Below are 27,970 nucleotides of genomic sequence, written 5' to 3' on the forward strand. Positions count from 1 at the left end.
TAGGCTGAGTGTGTTTCAGAACATCGCGAGCATAGCAAAAACGTTCTGCTAGTGAGAGAACTTTCATGATGCATATATCATTGATAAGCGGTATCTTTTGCTTGGTCTCGGCACCGAATTGTTTTTCACTGACGGCGTCGTTAGTGAAAGTGGTGACGTTAAGATCTAAAAGTGGAACATGATTGACGGCCCGGGATAAATTTGACAGATTGTAACCATTGCGAAAGATAATATTGGTGCTTCTGAACGACGAAATCAGATTCTGTTTTGTTAGTAGGATCGAGTACTGTCACTCGTACCCCTCGCATTCTCGCTGACCTGGCGTGACAGGTGTATCCCAGTACTACGGGGACAGGAGAGAAAGCTCCACTTTGCTTCGGTTGAGCTTGTTTATTCCAATTCAACCAGACTCACTGTACGCATTCTTGCTGCCGCAATGTTTGGTGAAATTGTCTTGTAAAACCATAAATGGGCCAGCACATTATGCTCCTAACAGCGCTCGTAACATTGACACTCCCGGTAAGCAGGTTCTATTAGTTTCGTCTGCCCTTGGTATATTGCTGACAGCATTCAGTCAGGGACGCTCGCCCAGCTGCCAGTTGAAGGAGGTTGCACACAGCAAAAGTGTGATGCGGCCTGCGTATCCAAGACCGATAGTACCAGTTCTTCCGTGAGACGCCCAAGACATCTAGTCGCTGACGCAGGCGAAGCTTTTGTCCCTAGGCACAGGTGGTGCACCAGACTCCTTCATCAATGCGTTGAGAATCTGTTACCACAGCTACTATAGTGCTGCATGTGTTCCAGGTGGCTGGACCTGCGATATAAGTCGGTTATTGCCGACAATGCATCTCAGCCACTACTGACACTTTACCCCTGCCATCCCGACAACCAGCAGACAGCCCACGACTTCGCTCAATGCGTTATTTTGAATGCCAAAAAGAGCAAGACTGGTAGAAACTGGGGAGCTTCTGGAGTGGCGAATGCTGCAGTGATTCGCGGGATTCGAGAGCTTGGAGTTGCAACAATGGATGTGAAGATGGGAAAGTGCCGTGTCCGTGGTGGAAAGAGGAGAACATTCCAGAGGCGCTGTCGAGTTACTGCTCGTGACTGGAGCGACTTGGGTAAGACACGAAGTCGAGTTGTGGTCTCGTTCTCATCGATGCTGCTCTTCGGGCGAAGCTGGCTCACTTGCTCACCAGTACGACGCAGGCGCCGTTTGATGCCAAGCTTGCCGTTTGTGACTTCACTTGGCCTGCATAAGGCTCCACCCTGCGCGGCTGTCCAGCCAAGTCCGCGCGCAAACATCGTCGCATTGCTCTACTCACGCATTTCAACTCTCTGGCACTACCAGAACAGTGGATCGAGGGATATGGTTGAGTCGATTGGTGCCACACCTGGCGAGATACCTGTCGCCTGCAAGCCCATGGTCAACAGAGTCATGCAGTGAGTGACTGTTCGCCGAGCAGCTCTTCCGATCTGAGCTAATTCCGCCGGACAGGCTCTTCCAATCAGCCAAGTACAGTGATCTCAAGGTCACCTGCAACGACTTCACCTGGGACGTCCATCGCGCAATTGTGTGCCCAGCAGCCGAATACTTCAGATCACGCTGCGAATACACGCCCGTAACTGATTCCGACCAGTGGTAACTTGCACGGGAGGTGCTAATGGTGACCCAGGTCGGGCAGCTCGATACAATCAAGCTTCTAGATGACAACGTCAAAATAGTATACGCGATGTTCCAGTACATTTACACCGCCGACTACAACGACGACTTTGCGCCCGAGATTCCACCCGTTCTGTTCAATGTCCACGTTCATAACATGGGGAGCAAATATGGGGTTCTCCATCTCTGCAAGCTCGCTGAAGCAAAGTTCACAAAAGTCGCCATGAAAGAGTGGGAGTCAGAGGATTTTGTGAAGGCCATAGCCGAGATGTACACGACAGAGCCAGAGTCGAAACAAGTTCTTCAGAAGACAGCAGCCAAAATCGTGGCTAGGCGGGCCAAACTTCTGCTCAAGGCCGAAGACTCCATGTTCGCCGAGCTCTCGAGGGAGATAGGCCTTTTTGCTCACGACGTCGCTATGCAACTTATGGGCACAACTTTTCCGGAGCGGGACAACGAGCTTCGTTATGAGTGCCCGAGCTGCAAGAAGACTTTTGTTCGGGAGAAGCTTCCCGCGCACGGCAAGGATTCGGGAGAGGTTTACGGCTGGTGTCCGTTTGGTTGCGGCCATGACTACGTCGAGAACTTCAACGTGGTCGACGAATATTGAGATGTCCCCAACTATCTCCTACGACAGGCTATCATTTTGATCAGTGGGGCGGCCAGCGACTCGCGAAGCATGTCGTAGACATCATTAACGTGCCCGAGCCAACTGAGCATCGATTATGTTGTGCTATTGTCCAGGTCTGCTTCAATGGGAGGCAACCTGGGTTACGAGGAAGCAGAGAAGGCGCAGAGTACCACTGTGGCATAGCCATGCTTGAACTCCAGCGCAGTGCACCAGAACGACACAAGCATTGCAATACAATGGTTGAACGACGGGTGTCTGCGCTTTCAGGTAACGTAGAGTGAATGGCATGCATTCACTTCCGGCCTTCATTGGTTCTTTATCAACTGCTCTGCGAAGTCACTCGTCCTTTCGTTCACCTGTTTCGCACAAGGTCCCAATCTGTTGTCTGTTTGACAAACCTAGCACCGGCAAGCTTGTTCATTCCTCCATTTGATTCCCATTCCACCACCTGCAAAAGCTCGACGGCGAGCCACAACATGGCGGACTCGATCCGGCCAGGTGAGGTGCCTACTGACTACCAGCCGTTGCACGACAATATTCAACAGTAGGTCGTCCCTTTGCGCGCGCATTCTCTGTCGATCTACTAACGATGACCGTCCAGACTCTTCGCTTCGAGCGAATATAGCGATCTGAAGATCGTCTGCGAAGGCAAAATCTGGAACGTCCATCGCAACATCGTTTGCACAGCGTGTCCGTTTTTCAAACTACGCTGCCAGAACTTCCAGGTACTAAGCAGCAGTCCCTTCTTGGCTCGCGTGTTCGCCTCGGACTAATTGTCGCTCACAGGATGTCCGCACCGCGGTCATCGACCTCTCACACGATCGGAAATCTGCCGTGCAGGCACTCCTAAGTTATATCTATACAGCCGATTACAAGACCGACGACTCGATGGGCTCCGACGCGATGGTGTTTCAAGTTCGAGTCCACACCATCGCCAACAAATACGGTCTTTCGAAGCTTTCAGCTCTCGCGGAGTCCAAGTTCCTCTCGATAGCCAAGGGCAGCTGGGCCAGCAGCGGTTTCGCTACAGCGATCGAAGAAATGTATACCGTCACACCAGGAACCAAGAAAGAATTGCAATATATTGCTATCAAGATCGCCGTTGAATATGCAGATATTCTGCTTGGGGACGAGTGGTCCTCGTTTGCTAGACTGTCTCGTCGACTGCCAGCCTTCGCGTTTGACTTGTCCAGGGAGCTTATGGCCCGAAAAGCGAAGAAGACCGAGAGTGCTGAGAAGAAGACTACCGAGAAGCACGAGAAGAGGACCGAGAAGAAGCCCAAGAGTACTGAAGCGAGGACCGAGGACTATTTCAACAGTACTGAGATGAAGACCAAAAACAAGTCCAGGAGTACTGAGAGTCCTGAGAGTGCTGAGAAGGAGATCAACGAGAAGCACGAGAAGAGAACTGAGAAGAAGCCCGAGAGTACCAAGGCGAGGACCGAGGACTATTTCAACAGTACTCAGACGAACACAGAAGACAAGTCCGGGAGTTCTGAGTCCCGATCGAAGAAGCCCGAGAGTCCTGTAAAGAAGGCGTCGAGTGGTCGGAGATGCTCCAAATGCGGTTCTTCTAATCTTTACAGAGTCCGCAAGTCGCTGTTCCAGCGTGCCGGGATCTGGTGCAAGTCCTGTGGCAGATTTCGCTCTCGAGACTGAATCAAAAGTGGTAGAGGCGTATTGGTCGAAGGATGAATGGCTTGTATCGAGCTGAAGGCGGCCGCCGAGCGCATAGTACAGCCTGGAGAAGAGGCTGTGAATCCATCACGAACTTCAAGGTCAGCACAGAGGCTGCTCAGAGCGAAGACTTGGGCATTTGAAAGGATAGCTTGGCGCGTCCATCGTTTCGAGGTCTGCCTAAATCGGGTTTCTCCAGGTCTGCGAATAATTCAGGTGAAGCACTCATGAGAGCAGAGCAACTGCAAGGATGGAAGGTCAACGCTTGTAGTCTCAAAGCCGTTGCAAGCCGCGTACCTGCATCTTCACTTCAAGCAAGCGCGGAATCACGCCGCGTGCATTAGCTCCTCAAGCTCCCCAAGTTCCGTCATTGTACAACACCTCTCCGCACACGAGGAGTTCCAAGTACATGTACCATGCTCGTTCATAGCTCATAATTAGAAAGCTCGTGAACCTCAAACGTTCTCATATCCATTGCTGGTAGTCGTTCATTCTGCAGGCCCCAAACTCCGAACAAAAACCTCCACCCAAAATGTCCGACCCCAAAATCACCCATCCCTTCACAGGCACCTTAACACTGTACACCTACTTCCGCAGCTCCTGCTCCTGCCGCGTTCGCACAGCCTGCCACTTGAAGAATGTTCCTCTCAAATTCAAATACATCAGCCTCCTCAGCGCCGAGCAAACCAGCCCACCATACTCGTCAGAAATCAATCCGAACGGAACAGTACCAACCCTCCTAATCCATTCCTCCTCAGGTGAACTCCTCGGAAAAATAACCCAATCCATTTCAATCCTCGAATTCCTCGAAGAAACATTCCCTTCGCCAGACTTCCCAGCTCTGCTCCCACCACCATCCCAATGGCTTCAACGCGCAAAAGTCCGAGATCTCATCGCTTTAGTAGCATGTGATATGCAACCTCCCACGAACCTCCGGATACTGAAACAAGTCAATCCGTTAGGCATAACGAATCAAGCGTGGTTCGCTGCAAATATGGCGAAGCCGCTTGCAGCGTACGAGGAGATTCTGGTCCAGACGGCGGGGACATACTCGGTTGGAGATGAGATTTCTTTGGCGGATGTTTGTCTTGCGCCAGCGATTGAGAATGCGGTGAGGTGGGAGGTGGATTTGTCGAGTTATCCGAATGTTGTGAGGGTTTTTGAGAATTTGAGGAGGGTGGACGCGTTTGTGAAGGGGGATTGGAGGCATCAGGAGGATACGCCGGAGGGGTTGAGAGGGTGAAGGGTACGGCGTTCGGGGTCGGCGCTGCGAGGTGTTTGGGTGGTGTTCGCAATGGCAAAAGTATCGACTTCGAAGAAGAGTTCTAGCATGGCCACAATAAGACGTCAGGATGTCCATCCTTCTGTCGACCGTTCGCGGTGAAGAGCATCTTCTTTTAGCAGGCCGTGGCAACGAACGGCCAGGCGCAGATTGGAGAAAGCACATCTTTTGCCGACCATTGCCATACACTTGATGTACGTGACGCACTCTGATGCGCCCCCAAGATTTCCGAAATCATAGTATATCGGCATATCCACAAGGCACTATCCTCGATCGAGGTCTCGGCAAAGCTGAGTGTAAGTGAGCCCAACAGTCGTAAGAAATCGTCTCAGGACACCAGGCTTGTCATTCGTGCAATCAACACGCGCTCAACGCAGCAATTGTGCAAATTCAAATCGTCTCAATCGTCATCAGCTCTTGATTCGTTCCGCAGGTCGACTTCGACTCCGATCGTCTCTCAGATCCCTCACACTCTTCGGTCTCCCTCCAAAGCGGCTACGACTCCTCGCCGCAACGCTTGGAGCTCTCCGACGCTCATCTTCCCAGTCGTCGTCCGAATGTTCGTAATCGTAGTAATCATCCGGTGGGGCCTCAATTCGTCGAACCTGTCGATCCTGACTGTCGTCTCTCTCAGCGTTCGCATTCTCCGCAGGGACATACCCGATCCTTCTCCCTTCGCGAATGATGATTTCTCGTTCGTCCCACTCTCGCCCATCGCTCTCATCTTCTTCCCGCTGCCGCCGCTTCTCATATTCTTCTTCTTCTCGTCGTCGCTTCGCTTTCGCTTTCTCGAACGCTCTGCGCTTTTCATGTCGATAGTGTCGGTCATCCGCTTCCTGCTTGTCTTTCATCCAAGCGCTGAAACATGTTGCGACGATCTGCACTAATGCGACGCCGATTCCGAGTTTGACGAATGTGCCTGCTGTACTGCTGCCTTTCTTCTCGTCGCGGGATGGTGAGGCATAGCGGCGACTTCGGCGGGGCCGTCTGTTGTAGTCTGTAGGTGAAGAGCGGCGTCCGCGATGTCTGCTGCCGCGTGAGTAGAGGGTGGAGTCGTCGCTGGAGTAGCCTCCGTCGCGGTGGCCCATGGTGGATGTGGTGTCGGTGGTGGACTGGTGGTGTTAGTGGCGAGGAGATGTCACATAGCGAGTACTTTCGTAGGTGTATTGGCGATGGCTGGCGAGCCTTTGCACAGCCCGACTACCGCCTTCGTTTGGGCATGAACCTGACCAGAGGGAGTACCTGAGTCTCGCGCACTGCCCGGATGGCGAAACAGGCGACAACCATGCCGCTGATGTCACTTTGAAGAAGCATCATGTGACAGTGCTTGGCATGCCCCACTCCTCCAGCTTCACCTCCCACTGACCTCAGTTCCCCGACAGCATCTGCATAGACCACAATCACATCGTTCGTGCATCGACACCCACAAAGAGATGTATCGCGTCGGGAAATTCAAGCTTGCGATCCTCGCTAAGTCTGAATTGAACACATGTCATTCGCATAGCGGTATGCAGCCAACCGACAGCTCCCTGGTCTGAAGGAATGACCTCCGAATTCGACGTGAGGCCTCGAAACCATCAATCATCCGACTCTGAAGGCTCCACGTGTTGGTGCGAAGGCGCCCGCAGATATGCCCGGCCGCTTCGGGACAGCTTCAACCCAACTGTTGCATCGGCTGGATGCCTCTGCTTATTGCCACGGTCGTTCCCGATATTCTAGTCACGACATCTAACCATTGGTGCCTTCAAAGTTCCTCCACAGCTTGTAGTAGCCTGGCAGGTATCTCAAAAATCGGACTTCGGAAGACGCGGGCGGACATGGGTTGAGAAAATCAGTTAACGCGAATGTCATTTCGTGGTGGACTAGTTACTACTCGATAAGCCGTAAGGTACGAACATTCAGAAGAGCCTAGTCAGCATACGAGGACTGGCTTTGGTATCCAGTCTGGCATCGCTGAACACCGACAACAGTCTTTGCTTTCCGATTGCGCCTCGATCTTGGAGCTTGGTCACAGCCATCTTTCCTTTCCCATCTATCATTCCCCATCATTCTAGTCATGTCCCCAAACAACGCTTGTAGGCCTGATCGCACTGATTCGCAGTTGGACACGCTCGATGTGTCGGAATTACTCGAGCTCGAAAAAAGTGGTAGATATGGGCCGCCAACGTTCATGAGAAATCTGCAGTGAATTTGAAAGGTCGATGTTCGAACGTTGCAGCCAGGCGCAATCCGGAAATGAGGTGTATACATAAGACCAGCAACGCAACGACCCTTCGAAGGGATTGCCATGGCAGCACCCGACTACTCCACGGTTCGCCTATGCCGTCAACCACAATGCTGGCACATAATTCGTCTGGTCACTCCACCCCTTGCCATACTCACAGGGCTACTCGACAGCTACACGGCAATGCCCTTTGCAACTTCCGGTCTGGACCTTTACGCATAGCTTGTGGACCTGGTAGTGGCGATCGGAGCGCGATGCTTCGTGAAGATGTACATGGCTATCAGAGTCGTTGATAGATTGCATGTCTGCAATCGTATTCAGAAGGAGGCGCTGTTATAGAGGCGCCTAGCGTTGCATCGACAATATTCGTATGCCAAGGCGATCGTTGCTGCGTTGCCCGCGACAGCGAAGCTTTCACGTTTCAGAGTAAGCACCATGTTCTGATCCTTTCCTCCTTTGGTGGTACTTTTGGCTAACAGCGAGAGCCCTGCGGGAGGGGGGACGCTGAGGGCTGCGAAGTATCTGCTGAGGCACATACCGTCAGCACGGGCGTCTTTCGTGGCCAGAATACTTCATGGTGTTCATGGTGACATTGACAGAGAGATCTCATTGGTTTTCTAAGCGGGCTCGCATTAACGAGGACGATATATTGGAATAACGGATTCGAGCCAATCAGTCTCGCGCGTGCAGCTGATTCCCTTTTTCCCCCAACTCGTCTTTCTCATCACGCGTCTAACCAAATACGTTCTAGTGCGCAATATTAATGCCCTTTGCTTCCACCATGGACAATCGGTAAAGACCACTGAGTACCAACGCCAACATCTAGCCCAAGTATCCTCCAGTCCTCAGAACGGCTGCTGTGGTGGAGTGGTGGCGTGTGCGAGAGCTAGCAGCTTGAGCTCCAATGGATATGCGCAACCCGCTGTAGTGCCAGACTCTTGCCGCACAACTTTCCTTGCACACAAAATCTACCTTGGACGCGGCTGGGTGACGATCAGGCTTATGACGGTACACTACCGTGTCGGAGAAGCCAAGGAGTCATGCCATCGAATTCAACTGATCTGCTTTCTCTTCGGAGGCAGTATTTTCCGCCGTTCCATCGGTGCGCTCAGCGCGGTAGTCTCCTATAAGAGCGCAGGTAAACGAGAAGAGTGCTATAGCGAGGACTAGTGCTACCGCCTTCATAATGTCGTGCCTCATTACGATAGCTAGGAACTCGGAAAGACCCTTCTGCCTCCACGCAGTTGTAAATTCGTCTTTAAGACACAGGAGATGGCTTGCCCCGTTCCCGCTCTGCTTCCAGGCATCGCAAGTTGTAAAGGGGCTTTTCCAGATTAATTTCCCGAAGAGAACGATATCTGTCTGTACAATGATATCGGCCAAGAAAGGACCTGACATCGTGGTAACCAGCATAGGCAGTATGCCAAAAGTCCAGAATAGTAATAGCTTGTATTTCGAGCGGAGAAGGCTAGTCTTAGCCAAGATCGTTAAGCCTAACCAAGACCCGCCTAGGACGCCAGTAAGACAGAGTACTACGCAGCAGATGCTCCAGTAGAGGGACCAGGAGGGAGTGTCCGGGGTCGATAATAGTGCACTTGAGTTGTCCATATTGCATGTAGAGCCCGAGGGGTAATCGCTTGGATGCAGTCGTTGCTCCTGAAGATGTCAAGTGACGGTCAGAATATTCGGCTGCCCGTAGAATAGAGATGTAAGAGAAGAAGCAAGTTCTTGCAGAGTTTTTATTCTGTTGCCAAGGCTCGAGTTTTGGTTAACAGAAAGTAATTTGGCTTCACAGCGGTACCGATAAAGCTGGCCTACAATTCTGTCCACAACTTAATACCTCAATCGCGTACTCCATCAAGACACTTATCCGCAACGCATGGTCATCAACACAAAACTGATCGCCTTCAGGAATCGATCTGGTCCCAGACGTCCACGAGGGCAACGACGATGGCGACAATGACACAAGCAAAGATGATGAACAAGAATAGCTTCCAGGTCCTCTCGTATGCGCCCGAATATCCGCTCCATAGATTGCCAGCAAGTCTTCTGATATGCAAATTCAACTCGACACCGACTGCGAGGAAATCGCAGCCCCATTCATTACGAAGTTGCCTTCTCTTTCAGCTCAAGACTTCTCGGCAGAGCCCATCCGGTCAGACACGTTTGCCCTCACAGGCTGCTTGGGGACTTTCTACTCAGCACCTAGCATCATCAAGGCCTGGTCCGACCCCTGCACTCTGGGACAAGCAACGAGATTCAAGGCCGTGCCAGGCCCAGAAAAGCCGGTAAGACTAGATGAGAAGATGGGCTGGGGGGAAGATCATGTTCGAGTTCCAGTGTGCAGCGACTCCTGCAACCAGATGTATTGGGTTCCTCTGCTTGGTTCTAGAGGGTGGGTCATGGAAGATCTGGGTCTTGAGGACGGTTCTGGAGCAATTGGAAGGTTGTGAAAATGTGGACTTTCTATGGCCGAAGACCACCGTCAATGGAGAAAGTGAGATCCCCGATACTAATACTAATCGGCTGGTCAAGATTGCCCGAGCTGGAGCAGAAACCGACTTAATCGACTGTGTCATCGTGGGCGCTGGAAATGCAGGACTCAGCTGCGGCGGTCGTCTCCAGGCATTGGGCGTCAACTACATCATCCTGGAGAAAGACTCACAGATAGGTGCCAGCTGGGTCAAGCGATATAAGTCAGCGCGATTGCACACTCAACGCGAAACGAACCACCTACCGTTCAATAGGACGTTTTCGGATACCTGCAGCGAGTACCCGACCAAAGATGAGCTGGTTGAGGGCCACAGAAGATGGGCTCACGAGTACGGGATTTATGAGCACATCTGGTTCGAAACAGCTCTTGGAAGAGGCTCATGGGATCCAGCAAAGCAGTCATGGACATTACGCATCAGTGCGTTTGGTGTGCCGGAAATGATCACCACTCGAGCTGTGATCATGGCAGTTGGCTCTGGAGGACAGATTCCGATCGTTCCTCAGTTCACAGGTCAAGCTGATGTCGAAGGAACCCTGATCCACTCAGCAGATCACTGGAGCGCAGAATCTTGGAAGGGCAAAGCCGGCGTTGTTATCTCGTCCTGCCCAGCAAAAAGCTTCGCAAAAGTGAACAGCAAGTCGTATAATGCCAATATCGAAACGCACGTGGCAGACCCAGCGGCCTATTCAATGCCAAATGCAGTAGCCCGGCTGATGTCTCGAAAAGTGCTGCACACTATGGCGGATGAGGAGCCGGAAAGATTCGATGCGCTGGAGCGTGCAGGGTTCAGATGCGAGCGCCACGGTGACATGCAGTGGCATTTGCTCGAATGATTCAAGGGCCGGTATGGCGATGTGGGCTGCGCGAAGCTGAGTGCTGATGGCAAGGTGAGCCCACTGAGAGCCATTGTTTGTAATGTCTCTCTCAAGCTGACGCTCTCCAGATCAAGATGAAATCTGGTCCCGCGATGACACGATTCACGCCTGACGGCCTCGCATTCAGCGATGGGTCTGAGCTCTCTGCTGACATTGTCGTCCTCTGTACCGGGTTCGTCGGCAACATGCGCGTGACTATAGAGCAGATCTTTGGCAAAGAGGTCGCTGGTGAAGTTGGCGACATCTGGGGCGTAAACGAGGGAGGAGAGGTCAGAGGCGCATACAGACGAACTGGAGGTAAGTGCATTCACTCCCCCTTGAACTGCAGAAGTTCTTCGCTCAACCCCACCACAACCAACGTTCGCTGACAAGATGTCAGATCCTGCAATGTGGTGTATGTCTGGCGGGCTCGCTATGACGAGGTACTTCTCACGACACGTCGCTCTGCAGATCAAAGTTCTCGTGATGGGCTCTCCGCTGGCCAGATATACACGGGGCCAGTAGACAGAGCGTGCATCGGTGTTGATTTGCTTGATCCCGACTCACGTTTCTGCAAGCGTAGCAGTCCTGGCATACAAGCACAACTCTATTGCCGGCAGGGATGCAGAAAAGCCGATCCAGATCCGATCCAACGATGTCTCCAGCAGCACTCGAAGATATCCTTGATCGACTGAATTCTTCCAGGTAGTAACCCTGGACTCTTTTGCCGTCATATCAACGGTCTCCATACCAGTCTTTGCAGTCCGCCGCGAGCAATCAGAAGTCACAATGCCCCCGGCTGCGATCGACGCAGTGAGTGACAAGCTGACATATGCCATCCTGAAAGGCAATGATTCGTCGTCCCACCAGCACTAGTCATACAAGTACAATCCGTCTCTTCCCAAGCACTCGCTTGATATTCTGGTAGTCCGAGTTTGCATTGAACGGGAAAACACCAACATGACCGCCGGAATCTTCGTCCGTCTGGTCAGCGGATCCCAAATCTAAAGGCACGACTTCGTCCTCGGATGTAGATATGTATTTCGATTTGTACTCTTCAATCAGATTCCAGGCCCGCCCTCTCATCATGCGATGCATGTAGCACGGTCCAAGAAGTTCATAGTATTGGCCATCCTCGGGTCCGACTTTTCTCAACGCTACTGGATAGCGGCAACCATTCAGAATGGCGACATAATCGCCTTCACGTGTCATTGCAGGGACGATGCACATGAGACCATGATTGCTCACAACGAACAAGTGCTTGTTCCATAGCTCAGTATTGACCACGGCTTGATGGTATTCAGGGATATTATTTGGAAAGTCGCTGGACTCCAGCCACGCTCTCCACTCAGCAAACCCCTTCCTCTCGTAGTCTGCAGTTGCCAATTCGTCCCGCGGCGTGGTGTTGACCATAATCGTTCCCGCGTATGCGTCTGATCCGGACTCCCCAGTGAAATATCGAGGCATCTTCTCGTTGATAAAGGTAAGGTCGGCGGCCAGCTTGGAAGAGATTTCCGGGAGGAGAGCAGCCAAATGCATCGAAGGAAGTGTGGGCTGCGGACTACAGTACACTATCTTGTCTTGTAGGATTGCTCCTATCTCCAAGGCCTCTGCTACCAAGTTCTTCTTCTTGCCTTTGGCATTGAAGAAGTAGTACTCGGGGATTGGGCGAGAACCTATTCGACAGGAGGGAAGACTTACGAACTGCACGCTAGGCTGATATGCCATCCCGCCAGCAGCCCAGCTGCTTTCGTGATCGGCGAAAAAGACTCCAATATCTTCATTTCGCAGGTCCGGGACCCATGAGGGTAGACTCGCATCACTATACTGCTGTGAGCGGCCCGCTAAGCTCAAGGTCCTATCGACATGGGTGGAGTGAGTGTACTTCGCAATGCGGATGAAGACTGCTTGCCAAGGTATGGAATAGTCGACTTTGGGACGTGGAGGGGCCGCCCTTGGTGGAAAGCGGAAGCTTTTGTCGAGGTTGTAAAGGGCGTACACCTTGTCTCGAGGATCTGTTGCCTCGAGTACAGAACCATGTTTGAGCTTCGTAATCAACGGTCTGCTAGTTGCACTTGAACCTTGGAGAGCGTCAGTGAAAAAGCCGAAAGCGAGCACGGAACTCTTGTGCCCAGCATAGTAGTCAATAGAGGATTCTGTTGCCGATCTCTGGCGGATTTCATCCTGCCACGGAGTCGGAATGGCGAACTCGACCACCCGGTGGTGATTGATTTCTCGTAAAGCTACTATGCTCCTCCACTCCGGGAGATGCTCGGAGGTATTCCAAGGCTCTGGCCAGCCAGAGGAGTCTCGAGGTTGCAGGAGGCACCCAAGCGCGATCAATCGCTCCAAATCCACCTCTTGGGAACCACAAAGCACTCTGGTGTTTTGGTTGACGGCCATTTCCTGCTGTATCCAGATCCTGCGAAACCATGGGCGGCAAAACAGTCTCATCACGGCGGAAACAAGCCTCTGATCTTGCTCGGTTCGGGTTATGGTATCGAATAGATACGGTCTTTCCTCGATCTGGACATCTGGCGCACCCCACACGTCGAGCAGCGCATGTCTCAATACAGACGTTATATCTAGCTGAGCTATGTAATTCATAGCAATCAGGCTAGATTCGTCCTGTAGACCAATCCACGCGATCACTGCCATGGCATTTCGATAAATCACATGCATCATTTCCACCTGCTTTGCGCGTTCGACCGCATCTGTCTGGTTGATGCAGATGCAATCAATCCAGAGCATGCGAGACCGATCCGGCAATCGAAGCTGGTGGAGGAAATCACATGCATTCTGCCGTAGTTCGAACTCGATGCCATCGCATAGGATGGTCCTGGTTGGAATTGGATCGCCCCAAGTGTACGAGGTGGCTTCAAACATTGGCGGAGGCTTCATAAGCAGAGTATCGTAGACGAAATTGACGACAATGGTGTCCGAACCTGTGCCTGGGAGCAATTCGATGAACCGTATAGCTTCAAGGCCTTCCAGTGGCCGGTAGAGAGCAGCATGTTTAGCACTCATTTTGGTGTGTCCGGCACAAAGCCTCTGAACCGAATGTGAGACCCTCATCAGTGAGGGAATTCTGTGAAGTTTGAATAAGTGTAGCCTCAGCCCTGCGAGGCTGAGTCGGCTTTGAGTGAGGCATTGAGGTGGCGCTGCGAGCTTGGCGTTGCTCGGCGGGGCGTCCCGCACGTCTCACAGTCCATGCTGTGATACACAAGTCTCGGGCACCTAAGACTTGTACGAAAGCAAATGATCGATCTGTTGAAGCCGAATCATGAGTGGAGGTAGTGGCCGAATTGGGCGTTGGACAAAGCCGACTTGTGGCAGTCACAGCTCTGACTTTGGCAACTAAGGAAGAAAGAGGGTAAGAACGCCAATAGTCGCGATATGAAGGATGTGTGGCACGCTCCTGTTCACATCCACAGTCAATCGCATCCGTTCTGAATACTTTGACTTACTTTGATTTCACAACTTCCGCTAGTCTCAGATCTTGCTCTTCCCACCATTCCCAGTCCCCTCTCCATACTGCCTCCTAATCCCCTTCTTCTCCGCCTCCACAACCCTCTTCCCCGTCCCCTGCAAAGCCCTCAGATCAACCACAAACCACAAACTCTGCCCCAACGCCACCAGGTTTCCTTCAGGATCCCAAATTTCAGCTTCAATATCGAACCTCCCATCCACGCACTCCTTGATTGCCCACCTCAGACACAACCACTTGACTCCCTCATCTGGTAGCTGCCTCTTCACCTCGATCGTCATTGACACAGTCGGATAATATCTCGGTGAACTCCAAGGTGGATGGTCGTATGATGTTAAACCTTGTTCTTCATTCTGTAGAGCGCGGACAGGCATAGAGAAGGCGTTATGCGGTGCGTCTGGGAAGAAGTTTTCCAGTGGAGGGACTGAATGGTCCATGAGCAGGCCTAGCATCGGAGTCGTCCACTTCTCTTCTGGAATCCGAGGAGTAATCCATTGGGTCGTGAAGCGTCGATTTCGGGGATCGAGGGATGGGGAAGGAGGATGTCTTGGCATGACGAATATCACATTGCAAAGGGTGTGGTTCGGGGTCTGAGGATCGCGGCCAACGTCGTAGCGGGTCCAGTTCGCATCTTTCTGAGATAGTACAGCGTCAAAATCTATAGGCGGAAGGGATTGTTGGCCACGGTAGCCGGTGTTCTGCGAAATTGTGTTCCGTATTGCGAGGGGGCCGGAGTTTGTGGCGTAGCATGCGCAGCACTCGGACTTGGCTTGTGAGAGAGTAATGTGGATTGTACTTGTTGTCTTCCCAATTCGTACATCTCGAATCTTGAGCTCGATGGGGCCGGTGCTACAGGGTCGAAGGAATTCGTTGTGGAGGGAGAAAGTATTGGGTTGGTTGAGACGAGACAGTGATGTCGAGAAGTGTAGTGTTATTGTCTTCCAGATGAGAGCGAGGAGGAATCCGCCATGAGCAGCTGTGCATGATTCAGTACTTATTGAAAGTCTTGATAATGTGGCAAACTTACATGTCCCATAACTGAACTCCGGATGAACGTTCGCTTGGTATGTATGACTGTCAATGGCATCGATCTTCGAAACTTCTTCAAACGTGAAAAGCTCTTTCCCTCGCTCGCCATCCCGACGGACATACTTCAACGACGTCTTCTGCGACATCTCTGTGATCTCCTGATCTCTCCAATCACAATTCTATCAGAAGTCGCTTCTCGCTTCTCGGCCTGTCGAAAGATTCGACGCAAACAGCTCTCATCAAACAAAGAACTCTTCCCAATGCTTCTCACGCCGAAGCCTTGTATTCCCAGGAGCAACGCATCGCGGAAGTAACGTGAAGATAAAATCCGACGACATGGCTACCATGTGTCGTTCGATGCATGTGGTGGACGCCTCGGCTTACTGTGTAAGTTTGTTAGGTCTTCAGATGGAAGAGGAGTAGTGGTGTTGTAAGCGAGCCAAGAAAGTCAATGTTTCGTTCATCTCGCTCGCGTGGGGCGGCTGTCGGCGAGTCGGGAATGGCCGCTTTGTGTGAAAGGAGGAAGGAGCTATATTCCATGCAAAGTCCGATGCTTTGCCCTATACCGTGCTTTGCATACAGGATGAATTAGGTCCTTTCGCAGGGATTCGTGCTTCATGGTTCCTGTTGGATCCCGATGTTGATTCAGAGGAGTCGCCTTGCTGATGCATGCAATGTCCGCATTGTGCCGACAGCAAAGAAGCGTTGATACCAGCAAGCCGGTTTATGAGCATGTAATTGTACACTTTCATGACTGCCTCTGGATTAGGGAAACGTCACTCATATACACACAACAGGACTTTACGCCCTGTTCTCCTTCATACTTTTTTTGCTTCGGTTGCCGCTTCACCAAAGTACCTCACCCACATGCATCTCCAGCTCGTCGTTCAGAACCAATATTTCCCTTCGCTTACTCGTCATCCTCCTCATCCTTCGATGCGAGGTACTTCCTTCGCTGCTCCTCCTCGTTCTCGGCCTCAGCTGCCTGGTGATCCCTCAATTGCTTGACGCGGTCAGCTGGACCTGGAAGACGTCCAATGCGGTCGGAGACTTGGCCACGTCCAATGAGAGACAGGACAATGGCTGCGCCGACGATGAAAGTGAGGGCGAAACGGTAGACACCATACCACGCCGGTGCCCAGCCAGCTCGGCATGCGCGGGAGTCCTTGTAGTACATGTAGTTGAAGATGAGGAATTGCGAGATCAGAGCGTATTCGACGGGAAGGAGGATGGTAGGCCAGGCGAGAGCGGTGCCAATGACACCGATGGAGTAGCGGGACCAGCCTGCCTCACCGCCGAACTTGGCCCATTCGAGGCCCCAGTGGATGGCTCCGAGGAAGGAGATGATCTGGGGATTTGTTAGTCGGTCATTCGTCTATACGTGCACGCTGCAAACGTACAGTAGCGCCATATCCGATCTGCAGTGGCTCGAGGACGTGCAACATAAGCTCGGCTGTCTTCTCGCTCAAGATGAGTCCTGATCCAGACTCGTGAGCGGCGTGGATTTCGTATGCGCAGAAGACTGTGCTGAGCGAGGTTGCAACATAGGGGAGGACACCAGCCAGACCGATGTAGAGGGCTGGCTTAGGGACTTCAGACATGTCGAAGGTGTCCTTGATGGTTTGCTGTCACTTCATCAGCGCTTGCTCTCACGTCCGATGCTTCTCATGCACTCACGATATCCTGGTTCACACCAGCCATCATCTTGTCCTCCTCCTTCTTTTCTGCGGGCGCAGCGACCTCTCCAAATACAGGGTGGACAGATGAGTCCATCGACACTCTCTCTGGGTCGGCTTCGAGAACATGCTTGGCCAACTCCTTCTCATGCTTCGTATCAATCTTGTCCATTGGCGGGCCGTCCTTGCTGGCAGCACCGCGAGCGAACTGCAGAGCCAATGGCCTCACAGCCGCCGCTGTTTGTGGTCTCCTGGCAAGTGTGCATAGTTGCGAGGTGATTGTGGTCTGCAGGCGAGCATTGACGTTGGCGCGAAAGGTCGGCTGAGTTGCGGCATTGAAGCTTCGCAGGATGGACCGCGACGCGCCCGTGCGGAACATGGTGGTGTGATATATCTCGCGACTGGGTTGATGGGGTCCGTGTGTACAGTGCTCAGCTGCTCGCACAGCTCTGGGGTCGGAGAGGGTGGAGTGGAGAGTGATGGCGGTGGTGAGGAGTGGCTGGCTTTGGGTGAAGAGGACTGCTCAGCTCACCAAGTCGAGGAGCTCTGGCAGGTGAAAAGCTTGGCTGCTGGGAGAGCTTTCGGTGTTCCATCATCGTCGACAGGGAACATGTCGGCTTGTCACGTCACCAGCACGTGTATACCACGACGCGGACCACAATTTCTGAGACTAGACTACACTCCCACTCATGTGCCTCAGTTGAAGTGAATATTACATTGTGTGCCTGAGGTTGTGTTCATTCATCCTACTCTGCCCATTTTCCACATACTCGGCTGTGGAATGACGTAGCTTGCCTATTCGTGGGGAAAGCAGAAAGGGCAAAAGGCAACGCGGTGTTGACGCCGTGTTCTGTTTCCTGTTTGGCGGCCACTCCTGCACGTGTTGGATACGTCGACAGCTCGACAACTTCTTCTCCGCGCGTGTGTGTCACAAGCAGGATTCCGCTCCTTTGGCCTCGACGACGACGACGACCACGGCACGCTCCCTTTCATTCCTGCCCACGAGCAGCGTCTGCATTGCATCACCACTAATTCACCTCGCCCACCTGCACGCTGCCGCCTACGCCTCGACCTCGCCCTACGACCGCTACGATTCCATGTCTGCATGAGCAACGACGACACATGACGGCCGATCTATCATAATAATCCCTCCCCGAACACCTCTCTCCCAGGCCCGGGTGACGGCCACCAACCGCCACCATGGTGTTGGAAAGTCTGGTCGCCAACCTGCTCAACAGGTTCTTGGGCATGTATGTTAAGAACTTCGACCCAAAACAGCTGAATGTTGGCATTTGGTCGGGCGACGTCAAGCTCAAGGATCTGGAACTGAAGCGGGAAGCCCTTGACCAGTTCCACTTGCCACTGAACGTGGTGGAAGGGCATATCAGTTCGCTGGTCCTGAAAATTCCCTGGTCCAACCTGCGAGGCCAACCCGTACGCATCAATATCGAGGATGTTTTCCTGTTGGCCGCGCCCAAGGAGGATCAAGAGTATGATGCAGCAGAGGAGGAGAGACGAGCACATGCAGTCAAGATGGAGAAGCTGGACAGCGCCGAGCTGCTGAAGGAACGCAACACTGAGGGCATGTCTCAAGAGGAGCAACAGAAGCAGCAGTCCTTTACCGCAGCACTGACGACGACTATTGTGGACAATGTACAGATTCAGGTCAAGAACGTGCATATCCGCTACGAGGATGCCCTCTCAGACCCAGGTCATCCTTTTGCGGCAGGTATCACATTGCAAGAGCTGAGCGCGGTATCGACAGACGAGCATTGGAAGCCCACGTGGGTGGCGGGAACGAGCACTACCACTCACAAGCTGGCCACTCTCGGCTCTCTAGCCGTCTACTGGGACACCGATGCAACACTGTTGGGCACGGGAACGGGCGAGCAACAAGATATCGACCACAATGCGACAATGGAGAAATTCCGCGAAATGATTGTAAAGAGCGGCGATAGCGAGGCCGTGAAGGACCACCAGTTCATTCTCAAACCAGTGTCTGGCCGGGCTGGTCTGGAAATGGACAAGACAGGCAAGTACGATCGTCCGAAGATGAAGGCACGTCTCCTGTTCAATGAGCTGGGATTCTTGCTGGATGATACTCAGTACCGAGATGCACTCATGCTAGTGGATCTATTCCATTACTTCATCCGGCATCAGGAATACCGGAAGCTGCAACCTGCCAAAGCACCAAAGGAGGACCCACGTGCCTGGCTGCAGTTCGCTGGAAAAGCAGTGCTCGATCGTATACACGACAAGAACAGGCGTTGGTCGTGGGCATACTTTGCAGAGCGACGAGATGATCGTCTCCGATACATTGAGCTCTTCAAAAAGAAGAAGAAGGAAGAGAAACTCACACCAGAGGAGACTTCCGATCTGGATCGCCTCGAACACAAGTTGACGTACGAAGACCTTCGGTTCTGGCGTTCGCTTGCTCGCAATCAGCTGCGAAAGGAGGGCTGGAAAAAGCCACAGCCCCAGAAATCAACGTGGACTTCCTGGATCTGGGGTAGCGGTGGCGGCCAGGAGCAGAACCAAGCCTCGGATGATAGTCAAATGAACGAAGAGCAGAGAAAAGAGTTGTATCAGGCTATCGACTTCGAAGAGAAACAGAGTATTGCTCAGGCTGTTGATGCGCCCCGTGAGGCGATCAAAATGCAAGTCGACATGAGCCTCAAGACTGGCAGCTTCACACTACGACGCGATCCGCATGGGAAGAAACAAGACATGCTGAAACTACTCTTTGAGGATTTCAGTACCGAGTTCATACAAAGGACCGACTCAACACTCGTCGATCTCAGTCTCGGCGGGATGCGTCTCTATGATGGCTCAACAGAGGGCAATCTCTTCGAGCAAATGTTGACAGTCAAGGACGCCCCTAAAATACCCGACAGCCAACGAGTCAAAGAAATTGAGGATGATGAGGATACCAGCTTCAGCGACGCCAAGAGTGTTCAGGGCGACGATGAAGATGAAGCAGATCCATTCTTCGCGCTGCAGTTCGAGAACAATCCGCTCGACAACCGTGCCGACACCGCGCTCACCGTCAAGCTTAAGGCCCTTGAAGTCGTGTATAATCCAAATTTCGTTGTTCAGGTCACTAAATTCTTCAAACCTCCAGAAAAACACATGGAGTCAATATCTGCCTTGATGGAATCTGCAGGCTCTACAGTGGAAGGCCTGCGGCAGCAAACAAGAGCCGGTCTCGAATTTGCACTCCAGGAGCACAAAACAGTCGACGTGCAGCTGGATCTGCAAGCGCCTCTCATAATTGTGCCAGACACCGTTACCGAGAAGAGCAATATCTGCTTAATTGTTGATGCAGGTCACATTAGCGTGCGCAGTGACTTGATTGACAAGGAGACACTGCATGACATCCAAACCAAGCAAAAGCAACAGTACTCGGACCAGGACTTCAAGAAGCTCGAATCACTCATGTACGACAAATTCAATCTACAGCTGGAGGCAACACAAGTGCTCATGGGCACGAATATCGAGGACACAAAGAAACAGCTCGCACATGATGCGCCGTCTCAGAGCTTTCATCTGATTGATAGAATCAATATGGACTTCCGGCTCGATACATGCATCGTCCCCAAGGCTTCAGACTTGACCAAGTTCCGCATCAATGGACATCTGCCGCTCTTGCACGCCAAGTTCTCGGATGCCAAATACAAGGCGTTGATGAAGCTCCTGGACTTTGCGATCCCAAAATTTGACAAGGACGAGCCGGGTAACAGCACCGAACAGCAACATCTTTCTCCAGAAGCTGCCAACGAGAAGAAGCTGCGAAGGAAGAGCGATGCTAATAAGACTCGCTCCAAATCTACACAAGTCGCAAGGGACGAGCTTGCAAACGAGATTGAGCAAGGCGCAGAGGCCAAGCAACGCGACATTGAACGTGGTGGGAGTGCGGCTATTCGCAAACAGATGGAGGCCAACCCAGAGCAACGCAACTTCGAGTTCCGGTTCACTGTCGACAAGCTTCAAGCGTCACTGTACAAGGCAGATCCTCAAGGAAAGAAGGACGATCAACTGTTGGTCGAGCTGATCGCCGAGACTTTCCATCTTGAGTTCTACCAACGTCCATTCGACATGGTTGCAGATGTCAAGCTCAGCTCGCTTGTTGTTGAAGACCATGTGGAAGAAGCGCCAACAGAAGAGTTTAAGAATCTCATTTCCAGCGAAGATCTGGTCACGAAGAAGAAGCAGGACTTGCTCACGATCCATTTTCAGATGGTCAACAAAAATCATCCCGAGTTTCAAAGCAAGTACGACGGCATCAAGACGAATCTTGACGCCTCAGTGTCCACCATCAATCTGATGGTGACGCGCAAAACACTCCTCACGCTCCTCGACTTTGCCATGACGACTTTTGTTCCTCCGCCAAGCGATAGTCCTCAACAGCCCACCGAGATTGAGGATAGCGACAGCGAAGATGATGATGAAGTTGAAGAAAAGAAAGATCAAGGCGACAAGATCCGAATCAAGGCCAAGCTCAATCGCATTGCGGTCATTCTGAACAATGACGGGATCCGTCTCGCTACTTTGAGTTTGACATCGGCTGATGCGAAAATCTTCCTCGCGGGCGGTGCCATGGATATCGAAGCTCGTCTGGGTGCATTGGAACTGGTCGACGACATCAACACAGGTGTTTCGGAAGACTCGTCGTTACGCAAGCTGATCGAGATTCAAGGAGACGATTTGCTTGACTTTCGCTATCAGACGTTCAATCCTGAGGCACAGGACTATCCTGGCTATGATAATACTGTGTATCTGCGCTCTGGCTCCATCAAGATCAATTTCCTCACGGAGCCACTGCGCAAGATTATGGAATTTGGCGTCAAGTTCGGCAAAATGCAGGCAATATTCAATGCCGCGCGTCAAGCTGCTGCCAATCAGGCTACAAAGGTGCAGGAGTCTGCAGGCAAAATGCACTTTGATGTGTTGATCAAAACGCCAATCGTGTCGTTCCCACGCATGGTCATCACGGACAGTCCCGAGCGAGACACGGTCACCGCCTACCTGGGAGAAATCTATGCCAACAACAAATTTGTGCCTCTGGATGGCGAGGCTGGCAACGAGACTGCGAACAAATTGTCGGCTGGCATCCACAACATCCGATTGACGTCCACTTTCAACTATGCGGAGTCGAAGTCTGAAGAGCTCGAGATGATCGACAAAGTGAACCTTGACTTGAACATCACTCAGACAGAGCACAAAGCAGGGCGTAATCGACCAGACACGGAGATCGAAGGGTCAATGTCCAACATCAACCTGCGCCTGACAGAGGGACAGATGAAGTTCTTAATGGAACTGTCACGAAACATACCTCAAGCTTTCGCATTGGAAGATAGCGAGGCCCTCGAGGAGGAGGCCGAGGAAGAGCTTCCATCGAATGTAGTTCAGCCTGCTCAGGCAGCACAGCCGGTGGGCCAGAAGAAGTCGGAGAAGACCGAGGACGTCAACCACAAACCATCACGGCAGTCGCCTGAGCTCGGCACCGACGACGATACCTGGACCAAGCTCGATCTCATTTTCAAAATAGGCGCAATCGGCCTGGAACTCGTGCAAGGCGCGCCAGATCAACCCATTGGCGACTTGGAGGCAGCCAGTCTGTCCAAGTTCTCACTCAATGAGACCAGCATTAAACTTCGCATGATTAGTGACGGCGCAATGGAAAGCGAGTTGTTGGTGCAGTCTTTCACGGTCACGGATACGCGACAGCACGAGAAGAACAAATTCCGCAAGATCATGTCGCTGATCAACAACGACGTGAAGCAGCAATTCATGGCCAGCGTCTCCATCTCTGGTGGCGAGGAGAAGAACCTCATTGCACTGCTCACGATTGACAGCCCCAGGATCGTACTTGCGCTGGATTACATCTTTGCAGTGCTCAACTTTGTTCAGAACGGTCTGAAGCAAGATGACGCACTGGTCGTGGAAGAGGAAAGCGAAGAATCCGAATCTGGGGGTAGTCCAGATGATGCCAGCATTTCTACACAGGAACTTGTCGAACGGAAGAACTCACAAGCACCCGGCGCTCCCCAACAACAAGGTGGCGGCATGAACATCTCCTACCGTGTCAACATGGTTGACGCGCAAGTCATGCTGATTGCGAATCCTGCTATTAGCAGCTCTGAAGCTATCGTACTGGGTACCAAGCAAGTACTCGTGTCGCAACAACATGCAATGGCTTTACAAGTTGAAAAAGTTGGCATGTTCCTGTGTCGCATGGATCAATTTGAGACAACGAGGCTGCGAATTCTGGACGACTTTAGTATACAGACATCGCTTGATATGCGCTCTCAAGGCGCCGACTCCTCTCTCACCAGCATCGCTGTTGACATCGAGCCCCTCGTGCTTCGCTTGTCATTGCGCGACATAATGCTAGCCATGCAGATTGTTAACCGTGCTTCAGCGCTGAACACCAGTCCCGACAAGAAAATGTCAGACGAGGAACCAAAGAAATTGCAGCAAGTCAAAAAACAATCTGCGAAGTCGAAGAAGGCTGCACTATCGACCAAGAACGCGGCCGCGTCGACGTCGAGGATGCGAGCTACTAGCATCAGCACCAAGAAGACGGGCAGCAAGCAGACCGACGTGCAGGCACCTGGTCCGGGCTCAGCTGTTCTGAAGCGTGAAGAGATGACGCTTTCGATGGAAGGCATCCGTGTCGTACTCATCGGTGATCTCCACGAGTTGCCAATGCTCGATTGGAGCGTCAAGAAATTCATTGTCGATGTGAAGGACTGGACCGCGAATATGACCGCTGATACCCAGATCGACACTTTCTTCAACGTATACAACTTCTCCAAATCAGCATGGGAACCACTGATTGAGCCTTGGCAAGTTGGTTTCCACATGGCCAAGGAGACCAATCCTGACAAGTTAGCCGTCGAGCTGTATTCAAGAAAGACTTTGGAGTTGACTGTCACGAGCGCCACAATCGCACTGGCAAGCAAGTCTGCACAATTCTTGAGCAGCGACGAAGACGTGCTCTCCAAGCCACGTGGCAACGACGCGCCATACAAGATCCGCAACTGGACTGGCTTTGATGTAGATGTCTGGGCGAGTGGAGAGCAATCTGGCGACGATGAAGGCCAGGCAGCTCGCCTGGCAGATGGCGAAGAGCAGCCTTGGCGCTTCGAGGATCCATCCACCACACGTGAGACGCTCAGTCCAGAGGGCCAGACAGGTGTCATTGGCGTTCGGCTCGAAGGCAGTGGCTTCGACAGCGTGGACCGTATTCATGTCAATCGCGAAGGCGAGGAGTTGTACAACCTCAAGCCAAGAAAGGATAAGATCCAGCACCGCATGCTTGTTGAAGTCAGACTTGGCCCTGACAATGTCAAGTACATCACTCTTCGGAGCCCGCTTCTTGTTGAGAACCATACTCAGATCCCGATCGAATTGGGAGTGTTCTCGCCCGAAGAGGGGCATTTGCTCAAGATTGAAAAGATTGCGCCCGGCGAGTCAAGGCCCAGTCCGGTCGGCGCTGCGTTCATGCATTCTCTGGTTGTGCGACCTGATCAAGGCTTTGGGTACACTTGGTCGAATGAACGACTGTTCTGGAAGGACTTGCTCAAGCGGCCAATCAACACTTTGACATGCCGAGGCGAGTCTGATGACAATAGCCCGCCGTTCTACTTCCAGATGCAGTCGGTGTTCGACAAGAATAATCCTCTGACATCTGTATACCCATATCAGCGTTTGAAGCTGTCTGCGCCCATTGAGGTGCAAAATCTGCTTCCATTCGACTTCAAGTACCGCATCTACGACAAGAACACCAAGAAAGACTGGACGAACTTCTTGCGCAAAGGTGGAGTGTCGCCGGTTCACGTTGTCGAATTGTCGCATCTGTTGCTGCTCAGCATCGATATGCAAGATACTCCTTTCAAGGCCAGCGAGTTTGCCATCATCAACACGAACGACAAGAACGACTTCCAACGCGAGAAAACCTTGACAGTCAAGGACAACAACAACATTGACCTGCGACTGAAGATTCACTACTACAACGTACCAGACAGTGGTGGAGCCTTCAAGATCACAATCTACAGTCCTTACGTTGTGCTTAACAGGACAGGGCTGGAGCTGGACATCAGAAGCAAGGCTTACTTTGGCTCCACCAGTCGGGCGGCTGGTCAGTCTGCACTGATCAACGCCGAGGACGATGGGAGGAAGGCCACCCCGTTCATGTTTTCGTTCCCGACTGATGATCGCAAGAATCGTGCTGTGCTGAAGGTTGGCGATTCGTCTTGGAGTCAGCCTGTCAGTTTTGATGCCATTGGAGCCAATGTGGATGTCAAGCTGCCTGCAGAATCTGGCCGAGCGGAGATGCACTGTGGTCTGACAGTGACTGAGGGTGAGGGCAAGTACAAACTCACCAAGGTTGTCAGCATCCTGCCGCGATTCATCGTAAAGAACAAGTTGAGCGAGGCGATCCAGATTCGGGAACCGGGGTCGAGCGATTTCACGACCCTGCAAGCTGGTGAACTTCATCCATTGAGGTTCTTGAAGCAGACGACCGGCCAGCAGCTCAGTCTATGCTTCCCCGGTGTCAATAATTCCTGGTCTTCGCCTTTTGACATTGCAAACATGGGTTCAGTACATGTCAAGCTTGCGAAGGCTGGCGAGCGACAGCGATTGGTCCGGGTCGAGATCTTGATGGAGAACGCATCGATCTACCTACATCTGAGTTTGGAGACCAAACACTGGCCATTCTCGATGCGCAATGAGTCGGACCAGGAATTCCTCTTCTGGCAGGCCAATCCTAACGTCGATGAAGATGAAGAGGACCGGTCGTCTGGTTGGAAACCGATTCGCTACAGACTCCCTGGCAGAAGCATTATGCCTTACGCTTGGGATTATCCTTCGACCAAGAACAAGAATCTCATACTCAGTGCCAATGGCAAAGAGAGACACATCAAGCTTGCCGAGATTGGTAACCTGATACCGATGCGCATTCCAGCAAAGGGTCAGGCAGGACCCAAGATCGTGGACTTGAACGTCGTGGCTGATGGACCTACTCAAACACTGGTCATGAGCAATTACAAGCCGAACACAAGTCTGTACAAGCAGAAGTCCGCCAGCGCCAGTGCGAGCACAAGCACCGGATTCGAAGTCAAGGAGCAGGATACTGGTGTCACAATGCGAGCGACGCTTCGATTCGCAGGCATTGGCATCTCACTGGTCAACTCGCAGCTACGAGAGCTTGTCTATGCCACTTGGCGAGACATCGAGCTCAAGTACACTGACTCCGAACTGTACCAGACTGTCGGTCTCACCATCAAATGGATCCAGATTGATAATCAGTTGTATGGCGGTATTTTCCCACTCATCTTCTATCCTTCTGTAGTCCCGAAGACTGGCAAAGAGATGGAGAGTCATCCGATCTTCCGGACAGCCATCACCAGGGTCAAAGACGACTCGTACGGTGTGCTGTACATCAAGTACTTCACCTTCTTGATGCAACAGATGACCATCGAGATCGATGAGGACTTCATCTTTGCTCTTCTCGACTTCACAAAGGTCCCTGGCGCAAGCTGGACTGAGGAGAAGGAAGGCCAACTCGCTCCTGAGACTCTCGATGTGCCAGAGCCCACACAAACCCAAAGTGGGCAGGACATCTACTTCGAGCTGTTACATCTGCAGCCGATGCAATTCGATTTGTCCTTCGTGCGGACGGAGAGAATCAATGCCGAGGATACTGGAAGCAGCTCGAGCAACCCATTCATGTTCGCAGTCAATGTGCTGACGATGAGTATTGGCAATGTCAACGACGCACCGATCCGATACAATGCGCTCATGCTTGAAAACGCAAGATTGAGCACTGGCGCCCTCATCAGCAGTATCCAGAGCCACTACGTGCAGGAGTCCTTGCGACAGGTCCACATAGTAATTGGATCTGCAGATTTCCTTGGCAACCCTGTTGGCTTGTTCACGAACATCGCTTCTGGTGTTGGCGACATCTTCTACGAGCCATACCAAGGGCTTGTGACTGATCGTCCACAAGACTTGGGTGTTGGTATCGCAAAGGGTGCTAGTAGCTTTGTCAAGAAGAGTGTGTTTGGTATCTCTGACAGCGTGAGCAAGTTCACTGGATCCATCTCCAAGGGCTTGGCTGCTGCGAGTATGGACAAGGAATTCCAAGATTCGAGACGCATGTCCAGAAGCAGGAACCGACCGAAGCATGCTCTGTACGGAATCACTTCGGGTGGCAATGCTTTTGCCAGCTCACTCGCCAGTGGGATTGGCGGTCTTGCCAGGCAGCCATTACAGGGAGCCGAGCGTGAAGGTGCTGCTGGTTTCGTGAAAGGCGTCGGAAAGGGTCTGCTTGGCCTACCGACCAAAGCACTCATTGGCGGTTTCGATCTCGCTTCTTCCATGGCAGAAGGTGTACGCAACACAACGACTGTCTTCGATCAAGAAGGTCTCGATCGCGTCCGACTCGCCCGCTTTATCGGCACCGACGGCATCGTCCGCCCTTACAGCCAGCGCGAAGCCCTCGGACAATTTTGGCTGAAGACCCTCGACAACGGAAAATACTTCAACGAATCCTACATCGCCCACCTCGAACTTAACTCCGGCAGCCAGGGTGACCGCTCTGGCGCCATGTCTCCTACTTCGCCTCGCAGCCCTACTGCATCATCCGAAGCTAGCATGCTCGTCATGATCACCTACAACTCTATCATGCTTGTCCGCGCGAAGAAGTTGACATCGGAATGGGAGGTTCCATTGAAGGATATTCAGACGATCTCCAAGGAACGCACGGGTATGAGCATTGTGCTGAAGGGCGGGACGAATGGGCCTTTCGTTCCGATTGCAGATGAGATGAGTCGCAATTGGCTGTATCGACAGGTTGCGGTTGCGGTTAATGCGTATAATGATAAGTGGAATGCGAAAGGGTGAGATTGTGGGATGATTGACAGGACCTGGGAACGTTTGAGGGGC

At 52.3% G+C, this 27,970-nt stretch overlaps 9 protein-coding genes across 9 annotated transcripts; 5 read left to right on the plus strand and 4 right to left on the minus strand.

Moving 5' to 3' along the window:
• Window positions 1–1,369: 1,369 nt before the first annotated feature.
• Window positions 1,370–2,273, plus strand: RHO25_009271 (uncharacterized protein; the record flags this gene model as incomplete). The annotated part of the gene is made up of 3 exons (XM_023600816.2): window positions 1,370–1,443; window positions 1,499–1,622; window positions 1,677–2,273. 3 exons carry the CDS (start codon window positions 1,370–1,372, stop codon window positions 2,271–2,273), a joined length of 795 nt encoding a protein of 264 aa, XP_023453128.2.
• Window positions 2,274–2,770: 497 nt separating this feature from the next.
• On the plus strand, window positions 2,771–3,953 carry RHO25_009272 (uncharacterized protein; the record flags this gene model as incomplete). Its single annotated transcript, XM_023600817.1, has 3 exons — window positions 2,771–2,838; window positions 2,896–3,019; window positions 3,081–3,953. 3 exons carry the CDS (start codon window positions 2,771–2,773, stop codon window positions 3,951–3,953), a joined length of 1,065 nt encoding a protein of 354 aa, XP_023453127.1.
• A 550-nt stretch (window positions 3,954–4,503) lies between these two features.
• RHO25_009273 (uncharacterized protein) lies at window positions 4,504–5,214 on the plus strand (the record flags this gene model as incomplete). Its single annotated transcript, XM_023600818.2, has 1 exon — window positions 4,504–5,214. One exon carries the CDS (start codon window positions 4,504–4,506, stop codon window positions 5,212–5,214), a length of 711 nt encoding a protein of 236 aa, XP_023453122.1.
• Window positions 5,215–5,663: 449 nt separating this feature from the next.
• On the minus strand, window positions 5,664–6,341 carry RHO25_009274 (uncharacterized protein; the record flags this gene model as incomplete). The annotated part of the gene is made up of 1 exon (XM_023600819.2): window positions 5,664–6,341. One exon carries the CDS (start codon window positions 6,339–6,341, stop codon window positions 5,664–5,666), a length of 678 nt encoding a protein of 225 aa, XP_023453121.1.
• A 3,190-nt stretch (window positions 6,342–9,531) lies between these two features.
• RHO25_009275 (uncharacterized protein) lies at window positions 9,532–11,350 on the plus strand (the record flags this gene model as incomplete). The annotated part of the gene is made up of 5 exons (XM_023600820.1): window positions 9,532–9,765; window positions 9,818–10,672; window positions 10,811–10,858; window positions 10,915–11,143; window positions 11,226–11,350. The coding sequence occupies 5 exons, from the start codon at window positions 9,532–9,534 to the stop codon at window positions 11,348–11,350; spliced, it is 1,491 nt and encodes a 496-aa protein (XP_023453667.1).
• Window positions 11,351–11,701: 351 nt separating this feature from the next.
• RHO25_009276 (uncharacterized protein) lies at window positions 11,702–13,852 on the minus strand (the record flags this gene model as incomplete). The annotated part of the gene is made up of 1 exon (XM_023600821.1): window positions 11,702–13,852. The coding sequence occupies one exon, from the start codon at window positions 13,850–13,852 to the stop codon at window positions 11,702–11,704; it is 2,151 nt and encodes a 716-aa protein (XP_023453668.1).
• A 465-nt stretch (window positions 13,853–14,317) lies between these two features.
• RHO25_009277 (uncharacterized protein) lies at window positions 14,318–15,487 on the minus strand (the record flags this gene model as incomplete). The annotated part of the gene is made up of 2 exons (XM_023600822.1): window positions 14,318–15,288; window positions 15,340–15,487. 2 exons carry the CDS (start codon window positions 15,485–15,487, stop codon window positions 14,318–14,320), a joined length of 1,119 nt encoding a protein of 372 aa, XP_023453669.1.
• A 764-nt stretch (window positions 15,488–16,251) lies between these two features.
• On the minus strand, window positions 16,252–17,396 carry RHO25_009278 (uncharacterized protein; the record flags this gene model as incomplete). The annotated part of the gene is made up of 3 exons (XM_023600823.2): window positions 16,252–16,689; window positions 16,742–16,966; window positions 17,019–17,396. 3 exons carry the CDS (start codon window positions 17,394–17,396, stop codon window positions 16,252–16,254), a joined length of 1,041 nt encoding a protein of 346 aa, XP_023453670.1.
• Window positions 17,397–18,217: 821 nt separating this feature from the next.
• On the plus strand, window positions 18,218–27,928 carry RHO25_009279 (uncharacterized protein; the record flags this gene model as incomplete). The annotated part of the gene is made up of 1 exon (XM_023600824.2): window positions 18,218–27,928. One exon carries the CDS (start codon window positions 18,218–18,220, stop codon window positions 27,926–27,928), a length of 9,711 nt encoding a protein of 3,236 aa, XP_023453671.1.
• Window positions 27,929–27,970: the final 42 nt, after the last annotated feature.

This window comes from Cercospora beticola, chromosome 6 (genome assembly GCF_033473495.1).
Source record: "Cercospora beticola chromosome 6, complete sequence".
In the NCBI taxonomy this organism is placed as follows: domain Eukaryota; kingdom Fungi; phylum Ascomycota; class Dothideomycetes; order Mycosphaerellales; family Mycosphaerellaceae; genus Cercospora; species Cercospora beticola.